This window comes from Haemaphysalis longicornis, unplaced genomic scaffold, assembly GCF_048455015.1.
Source record: "Haemaphysalis longicornis isolate Haplotype H1 unplaced genomic scaffold, Haemaphysalis longicornis Haplotype H1 scaffold_7, whole genome shotgun sequence".
Lineage (NCBI taxonomy): Eukaryota > Metazoa > Arthropoda > Arachnida > Ixodida > Ixodidae > Haemaphysalis > Haemaphysalis longicornis.
In genome coordinates, this window is record NW_027526422.1 from 130,630,403 (window position 1) to 130,652,554 (window position 22,152).

Sequence of the window (22,152 nt, forward strand, 5' to 3'; positions counted from 1 at the left end):
GGCACAACCTATAATGGTGTAAATAATTGTCGAGGTAAAATTCCTGAAAATAATGAATGAATGAATGAATGAAACTTTATTGACATAAGGATGGCGACTCGGCCTATGTGGGGGCGGGTGGGGAGGGTGGTGTCAATTCGGGAAAACTTTACATTCTCAGATGGACGCCAGTGGCGAGAGCGAAGTTCCACAAGGAGGCAAACACCTGCTTGTCTGTGGCTGCGGGTGGGTAGAGCCAGTACGTCAAACACGTAACGCTGCTGTGTTTGCAAGAGGTGCGCTCCGAGTGCAGTCCTGGACACTTCCAAAGGAGATGTTCAATGGTCGGTGTGGCTCCTAAAGAGCACGTTACGCACGTGGGTGGTGTCATGGCCGGCGGAGGTGAATTGTTTGCGGTAGTGCCTGGGAGAACGGGTGGCCGCCCTTTTTTTGGTATGTAAGAACGCCACTTGAAAAGGATTTCCTGTGTGAGCACCGCCCTAGCGCGAGCCTGATCAGAACCTGAAGACCACGTGGCAGTCCTGTAGGTAACGGGTAGTTATTGGCAAAGATGTGGCTACTGAGTCGAATTCTAGCACATCGCTGGTAGGTGGCACGGGCTTCAAAGGGGTCCAAGTTGGGGTCGTCATGAGGCAAAACTGGGTGGGAGCGGGTGGAAAGAACATATCGCTCGCCAGGGCACGCACGGCCTCCTTGGAGGAGTTAACGCAGTGCCATGGCACCCAGTCTACTCGAATTTGTAGTCCTGTTGTACAATGTAGCCTCCGGGCAAGCGTCTTGATGGACGCACAGATAGAATTCTGATAAGGCACCCGGCGCAATGCGCGGAATGCCTCCTGGCTGGCTGTGAAGATAGTTGCATGAGGCTGGTTGGTAGGCCAGTGAGAAATTTGAAGTTGTCGAGCAGCCAGTAATATCGCTTCGAGTTGGAGGTGGGTAGACGATGGCGCTGTTGGGTATTCTTGTTGACAGGTGCCTTGAAATGTCGAGTGAATGGCTGCTAATCCGGCAGTATTCGTGGTTGGGTCCCAAGTGGCGTCGGTATAAACAGCGCTATGTGGAAACCGCTCGGTCATTTGAGCTGTGCGTCTGTGTAGGACCGGTGACTGGGAATGGCTTTGGGTTAACGACGATGAAATCGTCCCATGGTGGAAGCGGCAAAGGGATGGGATGTTGTGGTGCCGCGCATTGTGGAAGTAGCGCAAGTAGCACACGGCCGGCAAGAGTGGATACTCGTCGGGAGTCGTGGCCTTTCCTGGCGGGTTCGAATTATTTCTGTGAGAGGTGGGAGTTGAGCGTGCTTTAATAGCTCCTCGAGTTCGACATGTTTGGGAAGGCCAGTGATGACTCGAAAGCTCTCACGATGTAGCACCTCCAGCTGCTGCAACTGAGCCTTAGTGAAGTCGAAGCATACTGCCCCATATTTCACTGTGCTCGTGAGGACAGCCTGGGTCAAAAGTTTGAGTGTCTCCGTTGTAGCCCCTCCTAACCGGTTGCTTATAAGTTTGATTAGGTGTAGCTGTTTATGCCATGTTTTCTTGATTATCCTGAATTTTGAAGAATTGGTGAAGAATTGATTATTCTTGATTTTATTTCCTGAAAATAAAAAAAACAAAAAAAGGCGCCAACTACACCTTTTTCTACGACCTCAGAAGCCGTCTTCCTGGGAGTATAGATTCGAATATTAAGGGGGGGCGGAAAGTGAAGACATCTGGACTGCCCCCCCCCCTCTGGGTCCGCCAATGGGCAAAACGTGAAAAACCTAGAGGCTTCAGGAAGCTTTGACTGCTTCAGGCAAGGAGGAGTGGACAGAAGCCATGCAGAGCGAACTGGACAGACTTCCGAAAAATGACAGCTTGTGCTACGACCGAACGGTACCCAGGCGGCACAGAAAGTGTGCCCCAAGACCGGCCCGTCTATGGCCGCTGTCTGGCATGTCCGGACAGCATCCAGTTTCTGGCAGCCACTGATCATGCGTTGAACGGCCAACATTCGGCAACCAGCTCTCCGGTGTTTTTCCGTCCGCCCGTGTACGGACGCACAACGGCAGCTAACCGGCTCCCAGATATTCAGTTCTCTTACGGCTGCCGATGTTGAGAAAGAGAACGGCCGGAGTACGGCCTTAGGGCATCCGTTTTTTCTTAGGGAAGCGGTAATCGGCCGAAACACGGCAAGCGACCGGCCACAGAATATGCGTATTCTTGCGGCAGTTGGTGTTCGAAAGGAGACCGGCCGGAGCGCGGCGGCCGTGCATTCGTTGTTTGAAGGGTGAACTGCGCGTACGGCGATAGAATATTCGTTTTCTTCGGGCAACCAGTGTTATGAAGGATACCGGCCGACGTACTGCACCAGAATATACGTTTTTCATTCGGTTAGCTGTCCTTGGCCGAATTACGGCAAGCGAATGGCCACAGAATATTTGGCAACCGGTGTTCAAGAGGAGACCGGCCTACGTAAGGTATCTGGTTATACGTCATTTTTTCGGCAAACGGCATACAGCCGAACAACGGCACGCACTTGGGCGCCGAGAATTCATGCACAGACGTGTTTGGAAGGAGACCGACCGGTTTTTTTCCTGGGGGGAGAAAAAGCCGTTAGGGAGCCGAACGACGGGGACGCGCTTTTCATCCGCCCCGTGTTTCTACGTTTTAAATGAACGAACATCGTTTGTCAAACAGTAGTGAGTGTTCTCGGTGAACGGGCAAGGTGCAAGGACTCACTGGACATTAGCAGGGAACCTTTTAGGCCATCGAAATGTCATTTATTGCCACAAGAAGACTGTGCCACACCGACGGGTGAGCTAAGCCTCGCCAGTCATCGCCGCTACCACGCCTCTGCCGCCGGCTTCGTCGACGCATCAGCTCGAGGCTATTCGCCCCCTCAAGAAATGGAGAGCATTGGAGACATCGACCCGGCAGAGATGTCCGATCCGAGATGGAGATGGTTCACCAGAATAACTGGCCTTCAAGGGCGTCGAGCAAGCGGCCACCACGCAGGAGCTAAACCGCCACCATGTCAAGGAATCCCCATCAAAGAAAGGCAAGTGCGAGCAAAAGCGAAAGTTATTCTGCTTACAATTAAACTGCGACAAGCAATGTTGCACTATGTTGTTGGTGATAAACGTAGCAGAGACTCGCTCGTGCATTGGTAGGATCAACTTCATGCCCTGCACTATGTTATTTCATGGGATTTTACGATTGCCTATTTAGAAAAAAAAATTCTTTTAAATTTGCGATAACAACAGAGCCTTGTCACTGACGAAGCCTAGCTGTTAATTTAGTTCCGATGTTTGAAGGTGAGCTCATGTACTCTTGGGATATGACTCATTTGGTTAAACATAATCGCCAGCATCCTAGCAAACACGCGATTTTGTCAGGATTTTCTTGCTCAACGCAGATTGTTGAGTTCACGCACGATTTGGCTCTTGCAATAGATAAGCTTAAAGTGGTTGACTGTATATTCTTGACTGCAAAAAAGCAAATGATGGTGTTCCATATCACCTTCTGCGTAGTACATTTCATCCTATGAACTGAATGAATCGGTTTTTGCATTGTTATTACTATTGGCCCTATAGCTTTGTTCAAAAGTACTGTGTAGTTTACCGGACTATAGCGAATGAACGTGATTCCGTATACCTGCAGCTTTATTCGAATTTAATAACACCCTGGTGTGCTGATTCAGAAAAGTTTTTGGATGTTAAAGAGTCTGTTAACGGCACCTTTACAAGAAAACCTTCATTCCAATTGAATACGTATACCGTAAATTATGCTGCTGGGACAACGACCGTGGAATATAAATACCTAAGAGTTTATTTAGGGAGTTGTTAGAGGTTAAATAGGCATGTTCACGACATAAAAGTTACGGCTGCATATGTTTTTGGCTTTCCGAGACGAAATTTCAGTGAACCTCCATCTAACTGAAAAGAACAACCGTATTTCAATCATGTGCGCTCAATCTTGGACTACGCATGTGTTTTCGTGGATCCCTACACCAAAGAGCTGGTTGATACGCTCGAAAACATACAGAATATGTCAGTGCGATTCTTATTAGGTAATTGGCACGCTCAACTTAGCATGAGAGAAAGTAAAAGTAAACTGAAATGGCAGGACGTGAAAGATCACAGATGAAACCACAGGTTGAACTTTTTTCGTAATATCTATCATTCGAAAACTGGAGTAGAAGGGGAGAAGTATGTCCAAGCGCCATTCTACATATCGCAAAGTGGGACCGCGAGCTTAAAGCAAATTATTAACTTTCCTTTAAAGGTGACGCCTTGTGCGATTCATTTTATTTTACATAAATACTGCAGTGTAATTATCTTTCACGTATGATTGCATTAACTGTTTATATTGACGATTTTCAGCGCGCTTTGAAGAATTATTTTGTTTTTTTTCTCATATTTAATTCTTGGTGTTATGTATCTCCCTTCTGTAATTCATGCAAAGGCAAGCAGGCATCAAATAAATAAATAAATAAATAAATAAATAAATAAAACAATGAATAAATAAATGAATAAAAATAAATATATAAATAAACAAATAAATAAATAAATAATCAAATAAATAAATTGTAAAGAGGATAATCACCGAGTTATTGCAACGGACAATCTCCTGTTTGGGGGTATGCGCCAGTGCGAAAATAGTGCAACGGACACTCTTCCGTCTGTGGGCATGAACCTGGGTCAGGACACTATCGTGGTCCAGTTTTGGTCACGCCCTGTTGCACCCGCTTGTCTCGTGCTCGCCCTGTTCCGACCAGCTGAAACGACCGCTTGGTTTGGCCCCGCCCAATTGGCCCCGCCCCGCCCAATCTATCGTCCCAATTAATACCATTTCAAAATAAATAAATAAACTTCCAGAGGCGCAAGTTTGCCTCCGACGGGTTCAGAACCCTACGCATTCAACCTTGACCAATAAAATATTTATTGCCCTATTCCTTGCAGTATGCAAGGTTTCCTGTATGCATGCTGCCATTGCTATGTTATTGGTTTGAAACAAAAATATGTAACTCTAATTTTACGCCTTTCCTTGCGTGAACACAGAGGGATACAACTGCAGCCACCTGAAGCAGGGCGTCATTCGCAACGCGTCTAGAATTTTTTGAACGTAGTATGACATTAGAAGAAAATGAAGTTCGTTTGGATTATTAAGTGGTGTGGACGTATACTCATGAAAACAACATTAAAATAGATTGAAAATGAAAGTACCTGTTCGCTCCTTCTTAGGATCAGCCCTGCGCAAGATCATCAGAAAAGTTGATCGAGTAGAAAATGTCTTTGCAAGAAAAATGGGCAAAAACTGGACATACTTTTTTTGTAAAGCAGTTATATTAAATGCTTCTGAGTGTTTTGTTGAGAACAAAAACGCTTCGTAAAGGCATTCACGCCGGTATTGTATACAGCAAAATTGGTCAAGCAACTGTTATAAAAATAGTTTATGTAGTCATAGCATGAAAGTGTTCTGGAATATTGCCCTAAAAGAAATTGGCTAAAAGCGGCGCAATTTATCTCTCTGAAATTCAACCCACTAAAGTATGCGCCCTCCGCCGCCTCTCCGCCCCCCTCCTCTTACCCCGTTTATTACAGGTAAGGTGCCCCACAGAGGATATCAGGACCTGGACAATACATTTATTCAAGCTCTACAAAGAACTGAATATTTTCTGTGTTCTGCAGTAAAAGAGGCACAGCAATTAAAGGAACGACAATTTGTGAGCACTGTTTAATAAATGAATTTTGCTGTCAACTGAGGCTGGTAATTAAGCAAGGCTGCGCTGAAAGCTTGACGGCTGGTGGTTGCGCGCGAGCTCACTTTGATGTGGCTGCATTGGACCCAAAATGCTGGGTTTGTGCTGCTTCTGCACTGCGCGAATGAGTAATCTGCTTGCGCGACATGCAGTGACCGGCCTCAGTACAGTTAACGTACTGTGGCTGAACTCCAGTGCCCGTAGCACGGCCGTATTTCTGGTAGCTTTAGTCCGGCTGGAGTCCGACGACCTCATCTCGGCTTTCCTCCGGCGGCCGTACTTCGGCCGTACGCGGGTGGTTTGGGATGGCCGGAGCCCTACGGCTGGAATCTGGCCGTATGACTGTAAGCCGGTCGACTGGCCGACGGACACTGGCCGTTGGACAGCCATGGGAGTACGGCCGTATACGGCCAAAAGGCCCACATTTGGACATGGGCCGAACATGGCTGCCGGAAAACGGTCACACAGAAAATCACCGGCCAAAGTACACCGGCCTGTTTTAGGCCGAACAGTCCTCCCAGGCAGCACAGGACTGTTCGGCCTAAAACAGGCCGGTGTACTTTGGCCGGTGATTTTCTGTCCGGCCGTTTTCCGGCAGCCATGTTCGGCCCATGTCCAAATGTGGGCCTTTTGGCCGTATACGGCCGTACTCCCATGGCTGTCCAACGGCCATTGTCCGTCGGCCAGTCGACCGGCTTACGGTCATACGGCCGGATTCCTGCCGTAGGGCTCCGGCCATTCCAAAGTCACCCGTGTACGGCCTAAGTACGGCCGCCGGAGGACAGCCGAGATGCGGTCGTCGGACTCCAGCCGGACTAAAGCTACCGGAAATACGACTGTGCTACGGCCATTGGAGTTCAGCCAGAGTACGTTAACTGTACTGAGGCCGGTCACTGCATGTCGCGCAAGCAGATGACTCATTCGCGCAGTGCAGAAGCAGCACAAACCCAGCATTTTGGGTCCAATGCAGCCACATCAAAGTGAGCTCGCGCGCAACCACCAGCAGTCAAGCCTTCAGCGCAGCCTTGCTTAATTACCAGCCTCAGTTGACAGCAAAATTCATCTATTAAATAGTGCTCACAAATTGTCGCTCCTTTAATTGGTGTGCCTATTTTACTGCCGAACACAGAAAATATTCAGTTCTTTGTAGAGCTTGAATAAATGTATTGTCCAGGTCCTGATATCCTCTGTGGGGCACCTTACCTGTAATAAACGGGGAAAGAGGAGAGGGGAGGGCGGCGGCGGAGGGTGCATACTTTAGTGGGTTGAATTTCAGAGAGATAAATTGCGCCGCTTTTAGCCAATTTCTTTTAGGGCAATATTCCGGAACACTTTCATGCGATGACTACATAAACTATTTTTATAACAGTTGCTTGACCAATTTTGATGTATATAAAACCGGCGTGAATGCCTCTACGAAGCGTTTTGGTTCTCAACAAAACACTCAGGAGCTTTTAATATAACTCCTTCACAAAAAAGTATGTCCAGTTTTTGCCCATTTTTCTTGCAAAGACATTTTCTACTCGACCAACTTTTCTGATGATCTTGCGCAGGGCTGATCCTAATAAGGAGCGAACGGGTACTTTCATTTTCAATCTATTTTAATGTTGTTTTCATGAGTATACGTCCACACCACTTAATAATCCAAAATAACTTAATTTTCTTCTAATGTCATACTACGTTCAAAAAATTCTAGACGCGTTGCGAATGACGCCCTGCTTCATCTAGCTGCAGTTGTATCCCTCTGTGTTCACGCAAGGAAAGGCGTAAAATTAGAGTGACATATTTTTGTTTCAAACCAATAACATAGCAATGGTAGCATGCATACAGGAAACCTTGCATACTGCAACGAATAGGGCAATAAATATTTTATTGGTCAAGGTTGAATGCGTAGGGTTCTCAACCCGTCGGAGGCAAACTTGCGCCTCTGGAAGTTTATTTATTTATTTATTTATTTATTTATTTATTTTTATTCATTTATTTATTCATTGTTTTATTTATTTATTTATTTATTTATTTGATGCCTGCTTGCCTGTTCATGCATTACAGAAGGGAGATACATAACACTAAGCATTAAATATGAGACAAAATAACAAAATAATTCTACAAAGCGCGCCGAAAATCGTCAATATAAACAGTTAATGCAATCATACGTGGAAGATAATTACACTGCAGTATTGATGTAAAATAAAATGAATCGCGCAAGGCGTCACCTTTAAAGGAAAGTTAATAATTTGCTTTAAGCTCGCGGTCCCACTTTGCGATATGTAGAATGGCTCTTGGACATACTTCTCCCCTTCTTCTCCAGTTTTCGAATGGTAGATATTACGAAAGAAGTTCAACCTGTGGTTTCGTCTGTGATCTTTCACGTCCTGCCATTTCAGTTTACTTTTACTTTCTCTCATGCTAAGTTGAGCGTGCCAATTACCTAATACGAATCGCACTGACATATTCTGTATGTTTTCGAGCGTATCAACCAGCTCTTTGGTGTAGGGATCCACGAAAACACATGCGTACTCCAAGATTGAGCGCACATGAGTGAAATACGGTTGTTCTTTTCAGTTAAATGGGGGTTCACTGAAATTTCGTCTCAGAAAGCCATAAACACATGCAGCCGTAACTTTTATGTTGTGAACCTGCGTATTTAACCTCTAACCACTCCCTAAATAAACTCCTAGATATTTATATTCCACGGCCGTTGTCACAGCAGCATAATTTACGGTATACGTATTCACTTGGAATGAAGGTTTTCTTGTAAAGGTGCCGTTAACACACTCTTTAACATAAAAACTTTTCTGAATCAGCACACCAGGATGTTATTAAATTCGAATAAAGCTGCAGGTATACGGAATCACGTTCATTCGCTATAGTCCGGTAAACTACACAGTACTTTTGAACAAAGCTATAGGGCCAATAGTAATAACAATGCAAAAACCGATTCATTCAGTTCATAGGATGAAATGTACTACGCAGAAGGTGATATGGAACACCATCATTTGCTTTCTTGCAGTCAAGAATATACAGTCAACCACTTTAAGCTTATCTATTGCAAGAGCCAAATCGTGCGTGAACTCAACAATCTGCGTTGAGCAAGAAAATCCTGACAAAATCGCGTGTTTGCTAGGATGCTGGCGATTATGTTTAACCAAATGAGTCATATCCCAAGAGTACATGAGCTCACCTTCAAACATCGGAACTAAATTAACAGCTAGGCTCCGTCAGTGACAAGGCTCTGTTGTTATAGCAAATTTAAAGTAATTCTTTTTCTAAATAGGCAGTCGTAAAATCCCATGAAGTAACATAGTGCAGGGCATGAAGTTGATCCTACCAATGCGCGAACGAGTCTCTTCTACGTTTATCACCAACAACATAGTGCAACGTTGCTTGTTGCAGTTTAATTGTAAGCAGAATATATGGTGGCGGTTTAGCTCCTGCGTGGTGGCCGCTTGCTCGACGCCCTTGAAGGCCAGTTATTCTGTTGAACCATCTCCATCTCGGATCGGACATCTCTGCCGGGTCGATGTCTCCAATGCTCTCCATTTCTTGAGAGGGCGAATAGCGTCGAGCTGATGCGTCGACGAAGCCGGCAGCAGAGGCGTGGTAGCGGCGATTACTGGCGAGGCTTAGCTCACCCGTCGGTGTGGCACAGTCTTCTTGTGGCAATAAATGACATTTCGATGGCCTAAAAGGTTCCCTGCTAATGTCCAGTGAGTCCTTGCACCTTGCCCGTTTACCGAGAACACTCACTACTGTTTGACAAACGATGTTCGTTCATTTAAAACGTAGAAACACGGAGCGGATGGAAAACACGTCCCCGTCGTTTGGCTCCCTAACGGCTTTTTCTCCCCCCATGAAAAAACCGGTCGGTCTCCTTCCAAACAAGTCTGTGCATGAATTCTCGGCGCCCAGGCGCGTGCCGTTGTTCGGCTGTATGCCGTTTGCCGAAAAAATAACGTATAACCAGATACCTTACGTAGGCCGGTCTCCTCTTGAACACCGGTTGCCAAATATTCTGTGGCCATTCGCTTGCCGTAATTCGGCCAAGGACAGCTAACCGAATGAAAAACGTATATTCTGGGGCCGTACGTCGGCCGGTATCCTTCTTAACACTAGTTGCCCGAAGAAAACGAATATTCTATTGCCGGACGCGCGGTTCACCATTGAAACAACGAATGCACGGCAGCCGCGCTCCGGCCGGTCTCCTTTCGCACACCAACTGCCGCAAGAATACGCATATTCTGTGGCCGGTCGCTTGCTGTGCTTCGGCCGATTACCGCTTCCCTAAGAAAAAACGGATGCCCTAAGGCCGTACTTCGGCCGTTTTCTTTCTCAACATCGGCAGCCGTAAGAGAACTGAATATCTGGCAGCCGGTTAGCTGCCGTTGTGCGTCCGTACACGGGCGGACGGAAAAACACCGAAGAGCTGGTTGCCGAATGTTGGCCGTTCAATGCATGATCAGTGGCTGCCAGAACCTGGATGCTGGCCGGACATGCCAGAAAGCGGCCATAGACGGGCCGGTCTTGGGGCACATTTTCTGTCCTCTTGGGCTGTGCTGCCTGGGTATACAAGTCCTAAAATGCAAGTGAGTGTTCTCTAAAAAGTATAATGCCAATGGCGACTTGGAGCGGTTCAAAGCACGTTTGGTAGAATGCGGATACTCGCAAGTGGTGGGAAATGATTGCGAAGAAAGCCTCTTTCCTGTAGCGAAGTTCAAGTCCATCAGAACGCTGCTGGCTATAGCTGTCGAAAAGGAGTGGAAAATCCACCATGTTGACATCACACCTGCATATCATAATGGAACACTGAAAGAGACCGTCTACAGGGAACAGCCACAATCTTCTGGTGCCCTTGAAGATGGTCAGTTATGCCTTTTGAAGAAGAATTTACATGGGCTGCTACAGTCGAGGAGAGTGGAATCTCACTTTGGACAACCTCTTAAAGTCGGAAGGGATGACAAGGTCCAAATCGGATCACAGTTTTTGTCAACCAAAAGAGGTAGCTCATCATAGGCGTCTACGTTGATGACCTCCTCATCATCGCGAAAGACGAGGCGGAAATCGCCAAGTTCAACCGCCGCTTGGGTCAAGAATTTGAGGCCATGGATCTGGCAAACGCAGATGAGATTCTTTCCATGCGAATAACGAAAGACGAAAGGGGGATCTCTTGACCAGGCGGCGTATGCCGGTGATTTCTTGGGAACTTTTGGCGTGAGGGATGCAAGGCCAGCATCATCTCCATTAGATCTTGGAGGCAAACACGTAAGAGGCGACAGCAGGAACCCGCCAACAGAACACCTAAAATCAAGGTACAGACAGTCGGTGCACTGCTTTACCTTGCGGTGCAAGCAGTCGGTGCATTGCTTTACCTTGCTGGAGGTACAGGCCGGAAATAGCTTTTGCCACTGCTTACATGAGCACGTTCAACAAGCCCGCAGCAAAGGAACACTGAAGTGGCATAAAGCACATTATTCGCTACATAAAGGGGACGAAGGATGTCATTGAGTGGTTACGTATTTGCGTTGGCTGGTGTTGCTGTTTCCTGGAGCAAAAAAAAAAAACAACAACGATGCACTGGATTCTCAACTGTTAAGGCAAAATATACGGCCATGTGCCACGCCGCAGTAGAAGCACTCTGGCTTTAACATATCGTGGTGGAACTTTTCCCAAGCGAATTTGCGCAAGAACAGCAAATTTCGAAGGTGGACAATCAGGGCGCAATTGCTCTCGCATAAATAGCAAGTCATTTCAAACACACGAGACGTCGACCAGTCAAAAATCATTCTTGGCGTTTCGGCTTCCAGCACGGAAGCCTTGTTCACAATGAATGCATCACCACAAGTGGGTCGTTTAAGTGGGCCCACTTAAACGACCCACTTGTGGTGATGCATTCATTGTGAACAAGTCTTCCGTGCTGGAAGCCGAAACGTCAAGAACGATTTTTGACTGGTCGGCGTCTCGTGTGTTTGAAATGTATTCTCCCGGCCAGACGGGATTCCGTCACTTTCTCGACTTCAAATAGCAAGTAAATTTAGAGCAGAGCAAGTACATTGACCTAGAGTATTTCTCACTCAGGAAAAAAATCTAAGAATGAAGGTTGCAGCTGTACATTGAATGGAGGAATAAAGCTTTATACTACCAATCGGGTTAGGTACCCTCCGTTCAGGGTTTCTTCACGAAATATTCCAGGTGGCGTTGGTAGTGTAGCGCTGGTGACTGCAGTGCTGCTGCACCTCCGGGAAATGGGTTCATGCATTAAAGAAATGGTCAATTAAACTGTGAAACAGCGCTTGAACGAAGACAGTAAGAGAAGACACGGAGCCGAGAGCTAAACCAACTAGTCCAAACCCAAACGTTAGTAAAGATATGGTCCTGGTTGAGGGCTTCTGAGCACGTTGGGCAGGTGTGGGTTGGCATCCCGTTTTAGAGGGCCACTCTGGCTGCAGTTGAGAGGGTACCTATTTACGCGTGCCGAAAAAATATCTGCTCTTGTTTCGATAGTTGTGGATGTGGGCGTACGTATTGGTTAGGGTAATCGCGGAGGTCTTGGCGAGTTAATCAGGAGCATATATATATATATATATATATATATATATATATATATATATATATATATATATATATATATATATATATATATAGCAGAACAGAAAGGTACGGGACGAGGGACTCGGTAAAGATACATATCAAAGTTGCATGCAGTCGTCATTGCCAGTGCTATTCGGCTTTTTCTGAAATATTTAATAGGGCCGAATGACGTGTGTTTGTCACGTTTCTTTTTAATACATTGACATATAAATAAGCGAAAATATAGGTCGAGAAAAAATCCGCCGTTTTTTCCGGGAGTCTTAAAAAAGAAACGTGACAAACACACGTCATTCGGCCCTATTAAATATTTCAGGAAAAGCCGAATAGCACTGGCAATGACGTCTGCAACTTTGATATATATATATATATATATATATATATATATATATATCAGGGTGTCGAACCGGAACCGAACCGAACCGAAAACCGGAACTGAACCGGTATTTTTGCCGAAACTGAACCCGAACCCGAACCGGTTTTTTTTTGAGCACGCTGAACCCGAACCGGAACTGAACCGAAAAAAGAAATAACGGTTATCGGTTAATGCCGAAACGGTTCGATCCTCCGTTGTTGATATTGCACAGTCAGTGCAATTCAAGCATTTTTTTTACGTACCATCAACTTCGTACCCGCTCGCGCACTTTCCCCTCCAGACAGTTGAATACTATCACGCTCAATCTAACAACAGGGGAAATGAATGAGCACCAATGTAGCAATGGTCTGTTGCTGCTGGAAGCGCGAGCGTAGTGCAAGCTGACCAAACGAAATCTCATTCTCGGCAGCTTGCAGGGGATATAAAACGACTTCACCCTTCCCTAGCTGCGACTTTATTGGAGCAATCAGGCTGCAGGAGTGCTCCACTGCGCAACAGCGAAAGCCCACACCCGATGTGTGCAAACTTTTTGCATTTCGTAATTTGTTTAAAAGGTCCGACACCTGCAAATTGTTAATACTTGACAAGTGTGACCGCAGGAGCTGCTCAGTGGCTAAGCCGTTTGCTGCTGATGCGGTTTTGTCTCTTTCAGATCTGCTTTTTTTCGAAGGTGCACTTGTGCTGACTGCCCAAGTCGCTACATTACTTCTACTGCTACTCGTTCTGGAGGGGAGTACTTCTGTGGACGAATTAAAGAGCGTCTGCCTAAAAACGTCCCATCTCATGCTCCGCGGGTCGAATTTCCCTTTCATGTTGTAACAGCATAATCTGTTATTTGTAACAACATAATCTGTTATAAGATTCCGCAATGTAGCACACGGAACGATGGCCGGGGGTCAGGCGGTACGATGACATACTGATTGTAATGCACACATCCGGTATAGCTATCGCAAAAGGAATTGCAGTGGCCAGAGCAATAATGCAGCGACTGAGCGTTAACTAAAGCTTACTTTTAACAAAAGTGTGGCTACCACACTCGATAAAGTGACAGCTAACAAATTATTCAGGGTGACCAAATAATCTAATTCATTGGTAGTATTTATGTGCCTGTTGTACGATTTTTCGTTTTTGTTACAAATATAAAAAATGTGCGCCATTGGTATTAAGCGCTGGTACGCAGGCCTAAATTTAAGGCTTCAAGGTTAGCGTGATGGGCGATTCCATAGCGACGATTGCGATTTCAACAAAAAAGGAAAGGACAGAAAATATATCCCACCATCATATCTCTTGACGGTGGCTTTATGAATATTCGCTAGGACAACATGAAGTCTGGGCGAGAAACTAGGTGGTAAATCGTCGATACTTCATCTGTTTTTCTAATATCTCGTATTTCTAATATCTCGTAATCGTTTAAAGTGTGATTTGCAATTGTGCCACTGCCCTTGGGGAACAGCAGCATTTTGAATTTTTGTCTGTATTTTGATTTGACTGTTGTTTTAAACTACTAAATGTTTTTTTTCTAATTTGAGTGATAATTGAACTCACTGAACCGGTTCGCGAACCGTTTCAAGCTCCCGAACCGGTTCGCGAACCGGTTCGGTACGTGATTTTGTCGAACCGGAACTGAACCGGAACGAAATGATTTCGCCTGAACCAGAACCGTAACCGAACCGGTATTTTTTTCGGTTCGACACACTGATATATATATATATATATGGTGCTAGATTTGGCTGCGGCTTCAGGGAGCCCTGAAATTTTTCGAGGGAGCTGGTTGACCCTTTCATTGCCCCTGCCGCCCAGGCGCCCAGTTAACCTTTACGTCTCATTTGGCGTGTGTTGCACGTTGTAAAATTGCATTTCCGATAGCATCTGTAAGGTCCACTTATGAGTAGCGGCCAGGTGCCCGGGCTGCGCGTGAGAACGCGCCGCTCTGTCTGGCGACGTAGCACTGTCGACACTGCGCTGCAGCCACCGCTAATTCGTCGCGGCGTGCGCGGGAGACGGATTGTCTGGCCCTTCGCATTCCTCAAGGATAATCCCCCATTGAGAGGGCAGACGGCGGCGCCGGATTCCAGGAACGCCTGCCGGACCCGCTGGGATTACCGGCGTCTCCATTGTTGTCGCGCCCTGGTCAACATGACGCACTGTCGCCGTCTTTCGTTTTCGCCCCGCGGGGTCGCTCGAACTTGCTCGTCTACGAGCGTGCCGTTGACCCGAAGGTGGCGGCGCCTCAATGAATATTCCGTGGCGTGCTGAGTGACAGCTGTCTACGTGTATTTGGGCACGCCCATACGCGTGTACGAACGCTACAGGGGCGTTCCCGAGAGAGTGTGATCTCGAGGTTATATAAGACCCAACTTGGCCGTTGGAAATCGTTCTCGTCTGAGCGCTGAGCTGGCAGTTCCCGGCGAGACAAGGAGTCTCGACCGTTAACGCTAGGTTGGGATTTAGGAGCCCCCTAGTCGAAGTTAAGATCGCGTCGGAGGTTCAGGGTGCAGCGCCGCACCGGGCAACTAGACGGATCTTGCGGCGAGACAGAGTCTCAGCCGTTGTTTCTCGAGCGGTTTGTGTACGCTCCGAGAATAGGAAGAGTTAGACGAAGTTGAGGAGCTCGAGTGATTTGTGCGCACTCGGAGCTAGCTTCTAGCTGAAGTTTGCAGTTTTTCCTTTATTATTCATGTAACCAGTTTTCCCACTGTAAATAGCTGCATATAAACCATTCGTCTCATTTAATCAACCCCAACGCCTTGAGTTCGTCAATTGGACCGCCGCCTCCAAGAACTTCAACACCATCGCCCTGCCAGCCTCCTGCCAAATCAACCGGAGCCCGGGCGATTGGGTTCCTGATCGACACCGGACTTCGGGGGAACGAAAATTCACTGGCGCAGCCGGCAGGATTTGGCAGAAGAAACCACCAGGCCACAACCACGGGCAGCAAGCGGACGCAAGCCCGCCTTCATCGGCAGCAGCCGAGCTCCGCGCGGAGTGGAGCGGCAGAGCCAAGCCAGCGCCCGGAGCCAGCGACGCGGCAGCCGACCACCGAATGTGCGGGTGAGTGGGATTTCTTGCGCTTCGTTGTGGCGGTGTAGGCTGAGTCTGGGGTTGCATGGTAGTCACGCGGAGCATGCAGACGAACATGGCGGAAGGAGACGGAAATCGTCAAACACATGAGGCGCCACCTCAAGGGGGAACGGCGGCAGGAGGGGTGGTCCAAGTGGAGTCTGAAACAATAATCCTTAAACGAATGGAGTTGGAGTTTCAGGAGCGAGAGAGAAAAGAAGCGCGCGAGGCGGAGGAAAGAGCGCGAGAGGCGGCGGAGCGAGAGAGAAAAGAAGCGCGCGAGGCGGAGGAAAGAGCGCGAGAGGCGGCGGAGCGAGAGAGAAAAGAAGCGCGCGAGGCGGAGGAAAGAGCGCGAGAGGCGGCGGAGCGAGAGAGAAGAGAGGCGCGAGAATCGGAAGAACGCATGCAAAAACTGAAGCTCGAATCCGATGAGCGGCTGCGAAGGTTGGAGCTGGAGACGAGGGCTGGCACGCAAACCCCTACGGGCTCGGTCTCAGACGACGGTAGACGGCCGGGCTTAGACCCGGTCACTCAGTGCGCAAAGGTCCTGAAAGGGCTTAAGCTGCCGTGCGATGCGGACATTCCGTTGTGGTTCGACGAAGTTGAAAGGTTGTTCGTGACGTACGGGGTGCCGGAGTCGAGTCGGGTCCATTTAGTGGTACCGGCGTTGTCGGAACGGGTGAGGTACATGTTACGTGGACTCGGGGACAGTGAGTGCAATGACTACGAAGCGGTAAAAAAGGCCGTGCTGCAGGAGCTTAGGCTAAGCCCCGCAGAATACCTAGACCGATTTGCAAAGGCAGCGAAACGTAACGACGAAACCTGGTCGCAATTTGCCTCCCGCGTCGGCACCCAGTTTGACTACTACCTGAAATCGAGGAAGGTCGAAACAAAAGAGGAGGTAGTGGCCCTCATGGTGGCCGATAGAATGAAGAACAGTTTGAGCGCTGAGGGACTGGAGTACGTTCGCCTGCGCGAAGCAGAGACGTGGCTGAAGCCGCCAGAGATAGCTAACGTGCTGCAAACCTTCGAGCAGGCCAAGGGGAGAGGCTCCGCTGTTGGGCGCAGAGATCAAGTGCCCCCGCGCAATACCAACAGTGGCAAGCGAATGTGGATTTGTAGCGTCTGTAAGGGAGAGGGCCAACACTTCCGGCTGTGCCCGAAAATTGCGGAGAAGCCAGGAAACCCAGGGCGAAGCGCGCACGTGCAGAGGGTGATAGTAGAGGACGCAAGTGCAGTGCAGGCTCAGGATGCCGGCTTCACGAGCGGGGGGCAGCGAATTCTCGTGGCCGAGGTAAATGCGCTCGGAAGCATTGATGAGCTGAGAAAGTCTAGACTACAGCACGTGGAACTCGACTGTGCAGGCAAGACAGTTACCGCGACGATCGACACGGGAAGCGAAGTTACGGTGGTACGAGAAAGTCTAGTCCCGCAGGACGCTATGCAGCCATCGGGCACCATCAGGCTAGTTCCAGCATTTGGCGAGTCGGTTAGCGCGAGAGTGGTCAGCCTGCCTGTGAGTTTGAGGCAGGCCGTGTCGGTGGTCGGGAGCCCCAAGGTGCAGCTAATCTGTGCTGTCACCAACAATCTCGCCGAGGGACTAGACTGTTTGCTTTCGAGAGAGGATTGGGAGCTGCTGACGAAATGTCACCCCAACCGGGAGGCGAACAGCACGGCTGAAACTTTCGCCTCCTCAAGAGGGGACTGCGAGGTCGGCACCGGGGCGATCTCGGAACCGGCGGCTGCCGTGTGTGAGATTACGGGAGAGACGGCACCCGAAGCTCCGGCCGAGGAGATTGATGAGGCAGGCGAAGTTGAGGGCCCACGGGCAAGGCTACTGGCGTCTCAGCTGACTGATGACAGCCTAAAGAAAGCTTGGGCCGACGCGAAAAGAGGGAAAGCGGGCATGTTTGTCTCTGACGGGTTGCTGTTTCATAGGGACACTATAGCCGGCGCGAAGGTAACGCAACTTGTGCTGCCCTCAGAGAGACGCGCGGAGGTACTTTTGCTGGCCCACGAGTCACTATGGGGAGGCCATTTAGGCCCCAAAAAGACGAAGGCTAGGATAAAATATAGCTTTTTCTGGCCCGGCCTAGAGGCAGACGTATCCCATCACTGCCAAACATGTCATGGCTGCCAAATCCGGGCAGATAGACGGCTCAGCGACCGGGTCCCTATTGTTCCCCTAACAAGGCCCGACCACCCATTCCAGGTAGTAAACGTGGACATCATCGGTCCCCTGGACGTACCGTCGGGTCGGGGCCACAAGTATGCGCTTTGTCTGGTTGACCTCTGCACACGCTGGCCCGAAGTCGTGTGCTTGCGGTCACTTACGGCGAAAGCAACTTGCGAGGCTCTCCTGACAATATTCAGCAGGACTGGCATCCCTGAGTTAATATGCTCTGACCAGGGTACTAACTTCACGTCCCAACTGACACAAAGCTTTTTGGAAAGGTTGGGCTGCGCGCCACGCTTCTCGACACCGGAACACCCGGAGAGCAATGGCACGGTGGAGCGTTGGAATAGGGTACTTAAGAACATGCTGTTCCACGTCATCGAGAAGGATCCAAGGAACTGGGATAGACTAGTACCGTTCGTGTTGTGGGCCTACCGAGAGGTCCCGCACGACACTACCGGAGTCGCCCCGTTTCGCATGCTATATGGCAGGAACCCCACAGGACCGCTTGCGATCCTCCAGCACAGTTGGACAGGGGAACTGCCTGTACCGGGCACATTAAAAGAGGAGCCAGCGAAATACCTACGGCAGCTGCGCGAGCAGCTAGAAGTAGCGGCGGAAGTGGCGGGGCTCACGGCGAGCGCGCGCCAGGGCAGCTACGCACAGGCGTACAATAGGACCGCGCGTAACAAAACGTTCAGCGTGGGCGAACAGGTCCTTTTGTTCGACACGGAGGGTAAACGTAAGACGGCCCCGAGATGGTTGGGCCCATTCACGGTTGTTGCACAGGAGAGGCAGCATTCATACCGTCTCGACATGGGGGAAAAGAGAACTTCGGTGGTGCACGCGAACCGCCTGCGGCCTTACTACTGTCGCGTCAGTCACGTGGGGGTAGTGTTCGATGAAGATAGCGAGTTTGGGGACGTAGAGTGCGCCCCGCGCTTTATGCCGCCGTGTCGAAGTGCCCTCCCCTTACCGATCGAGAAGTTGTCACACTTAAGCGAGCGAGAGGGCTCCGAAATTGCAAGCGTATTTGCAAAACACGCCGACCTGTTCGATGGAACGCCAGGACTCGCCGCGGTGGGGCAACACCGAATCGAGCTGCAGGGAAGTTATGAGCCAAAGAGGGCTTTTCCTTACCGTGTTCCGGAGCTGCTCAGGAAAGAAGTCACCCACCAGGTAGACGAACTGTTAGAATTGGGCCTCGTTTACCCAGTGGAAAGTGAGCATGCTCACCCGGTCGTTTGCGTCGGAAAGAAAGATGGGTCGTGGAGAATGTGTATTGACTACCGCAGGCTAAATGCCGTGACTCGCGCCGATGCATTTCCTATGACTCCACCGCAGGAGCTGATCCTGAAAGTGGGTCACTCGAGGTTTATCACAGTCATAGACTTGCGGAGGGGCTACTGGCAGGTGCCGGTAGCGCCGGAGAGCCAGCACCTAACCGCCTTCGTCACGCACGACGGGCAGTACGCGTGGCGCGTCATGCCGTTTGGTCTCAGAAATGCGGCAGCAACATTTCAGAGGATGATGAACACGTTGCTCGCCAAACACCGGTCCTACGCCACGGCCTATCTGGATGACATTGCCGTCTTCTCCTCTTCATGGCAGGAACACCTTAGGCACGTGGACACTATCCTCGGCTTGTTGACGGACGCAAGGTTAAAGGCGAGCGTTGAGAAGTGCCAGGTAGCTCAGGGCCGCATTAAGTACCTCGGCCACGTAGTGGGCAGCGGAACGCACGGTCCTGATCCGGAAAAGCTGGCCGCAATCAGAGGTCTCGTACAACCAAAGACTAAGAAGGAGCTTCGAAGCCTCCTTGGCCTTTGCGGATATTACAGAGAGTACGTCAACAACTACGCGGAGGTAGCTGAGCCGCTAACGTCCCTGACAAAGCGGGGTGTACCGAACCCGATTCCTTGGAGTAGCGAGGCCGAGCGGGCGTTCGAGCAGCTAAAGGAGTTTCTTGCTCAGCCGCGGCGCTAAACACCCCTGACCCGCACCAGCCTTATTGGCTGTTTACTGACGCGTCTGAGGTGGGAGCCGGGGCATGTCTGGCGCAGATGGGGAAAGAGGGCCGCGAGAAGCCCATCGCTTTTGCCAGCCACCGTTTCACTCCAACCCAAACCCGCTGGTCAACCATCGAGCGCGAGGCGTTTGCCATCATTTGGGCATTGAAAAAGTTCGATTATTGGGTTTTTGGGGCAGAAGTCAATGTCGTGTCTGACCATAATCCTCTGTCTTACCTGACGACCTGTACGCCTCATGGGGCTAAATTGTCAAGGTGGGCATTAGCCTTGCAACGCTACAACGTTGTGGTTTCTCACAGGAAGGGAGCAAACAACGCGAACGCGGACGCTCTGTCGCGCCTTCACAATGTTGCTTGGGGGGGCCACCATTGAATTGCCTCCCAGCCTTAACACCGCCACGACGGACGTGAACGTTCCCGTTCACCCGTCCTTTTTCGTTGGTGGTGTGTGTGTGTGTGTGTGCCGCGGTTGTGCGCGACGAGATGCCTTGAGTGCTCGATCCGTGCACCGAATTGATCGACCCGCGCACCGAACTGAACTTTCTGTGCACCGCAAGTGAGCGAAAACGCAGCTGAACATTCTTGAAGGAACGTTATCATGCTACGCCGTCACGGAGAACATTTGCGCGCGTGCGCATAGTGGCAATGCAAACTTTCTTAACGTTTTATTTTTGTTGACTGCAAAGTTGCCCGTGTTCTTAACCAGTTCTTATTCCTTTTGTTCTTGTTGTCGAGTGCCGGAATTATTGTGCGTGTTTGCGGTTATAGCGTGCATCAGTGTTTTAGGTTGAGTTGTCTCGTTGTTCGTGCCGTTTACGCGCTCCGGAGACACGACCCAATTTCTTTTTACTCGCACTTAGTGTTGTTAGCATTTTTTTTTTTTTGTGTGTGTGTTTCCGGTTTGCTAGAGTATTCCGCCCCTGTTGACGGCTAGTGAATAGGTTGCCTCTGTAGTTTAGGCTAGAGGGAGTTGGATCAGCTGGAGAAATAGAAGGGGGCTCATTTGTGGTTATACCTAGCTCCTTCCACGTGTTTTTTGTTTGTTTGTTTGTTTGTTTGTTTATCCCGCTGTTATTGCGGAAGGAGAGTTGAAACGAGTGGCCCTTTTAAATTCCTTTCGGATTGACTGAACCAAGAGGCCCAGTAACCCTCTTAAAGGGGGGAGTTGTAAGGTCCACTTATGAGTAGCGGCCAGGTGCCCGGGCTGCGCGTGAGAACGCGCCGCTCTGTCTGGCGACGTAGCACTGTCGACACTGCGCTGCAGCCACCGCTAATTCGTCGCGGCGTGCGCGGGAGACGGATTGTCTGGCCCTTCGCATTCCTCAAGGATAATCCCCCATTGAGAGGGCAGACGGCGGCGCCGGATTCCAGGAACGCCTGCCGGACCCGCTGGGATTACCGGCGTCTCCATTGTTGTCGCGCCCTGGTCAACATGACGCACTGTCGCCGTCTTTCGTTTTCGCCCCGCGGGGTCGCTCGAACTTGCTCGTCTACGAGCGTGCCGTTGACCCGAAGGTGGCGGCGCCTCAATGAATATTCCGTGGCGTGCTGAGTGACAGCTGTCTACGTGTATTTGGGCACGCCCATACGCGTGTACGAACGCTACAGGGGCGTTCCCGAGAGAGTGTGATCTCGAGGTTATATAAGACCCAACTTGGCCGTTGGAAATCGTTCTCGTCTGAGCGCTGAGCTGGCAGTTCCCGGCGAGACAAGGAGTCTCGACCGTTAACGCTAGGTTGGGATTTAGGAGCCCCCTAGTCGAAGTTAAGATCGCGTCGGAGGTTCAGGGTGCAGCGCCGCACCGGGCAACTAGACGGATCTTGCGGCGAGACAGAGTCTCAGCCGTTGTTTCTCGAGCGGTTTGTGTACGCTCCGAGAATAGGAAGAGTTAGACGAAGTTGAGGAGCTCGAGTGATTTGTGCGCACTCGGAGCTAGCTTCTAGCTGAAGTTTGCAGTTTTTCCTTTATTATTCATGTAACCAGTTTTCCCACTGTAAATAGCTGCATATAAACCATTCGTCTCATTTAATCAACCCCAACGCCTTGAGTTCGTCAATTGGACCGCCGCCTCCAAGAACTTCAACACCATCGCCCTGCCAGCCTCCTGCCAAATCAACCGGAGCCCGGGCGATTGGGTTCCTGATCGACACCGGACTTCGGGGGAACGAAAATTCACTGCATCTGTGT

The 22,152-nt window shown here is 49.6% G+C and overlaps 3 protein-coding genes across 3 annotated transcripts in view; all 3 read left to right on the top strand.

Moving 5' to 3' along the window:
• Nucleotides 1-22,152, top strand: part of LOC144146984 (2-Hydroxyacid oxidase 1-like) — a 430,316-nt gene that overhangs the window by 318,453 nt on the left and 89,711 nt on the right. The gene's annotated exons all lie outside the window — the stretch shown is intronic.
• The window catches only part of LOC144146983 (uncharacterized), a 183,290-nt gene that overhangs the window by 84,599 nt on the left and 76,539 nt on the right, over nucleotides 1-22,152 (top strand). The gene's annotated exons all lie outside the window — the stretch shown is intronic.
• On the top strand, nucleotides 14,576-22,053 carry LOC144144783 (uncharacterized). Its single transcript, XM_077676289.1, is given in 2 exon segments — nucleotides 14,576-19,896; nucleotides 19,899-22,053. Coding segments are annotated over 2 exon segments (4,530 nt in total). The 5' UTR covers nucleotides 14,576-15,806; the 3' UTR covers nucleotides 20,339-22,053.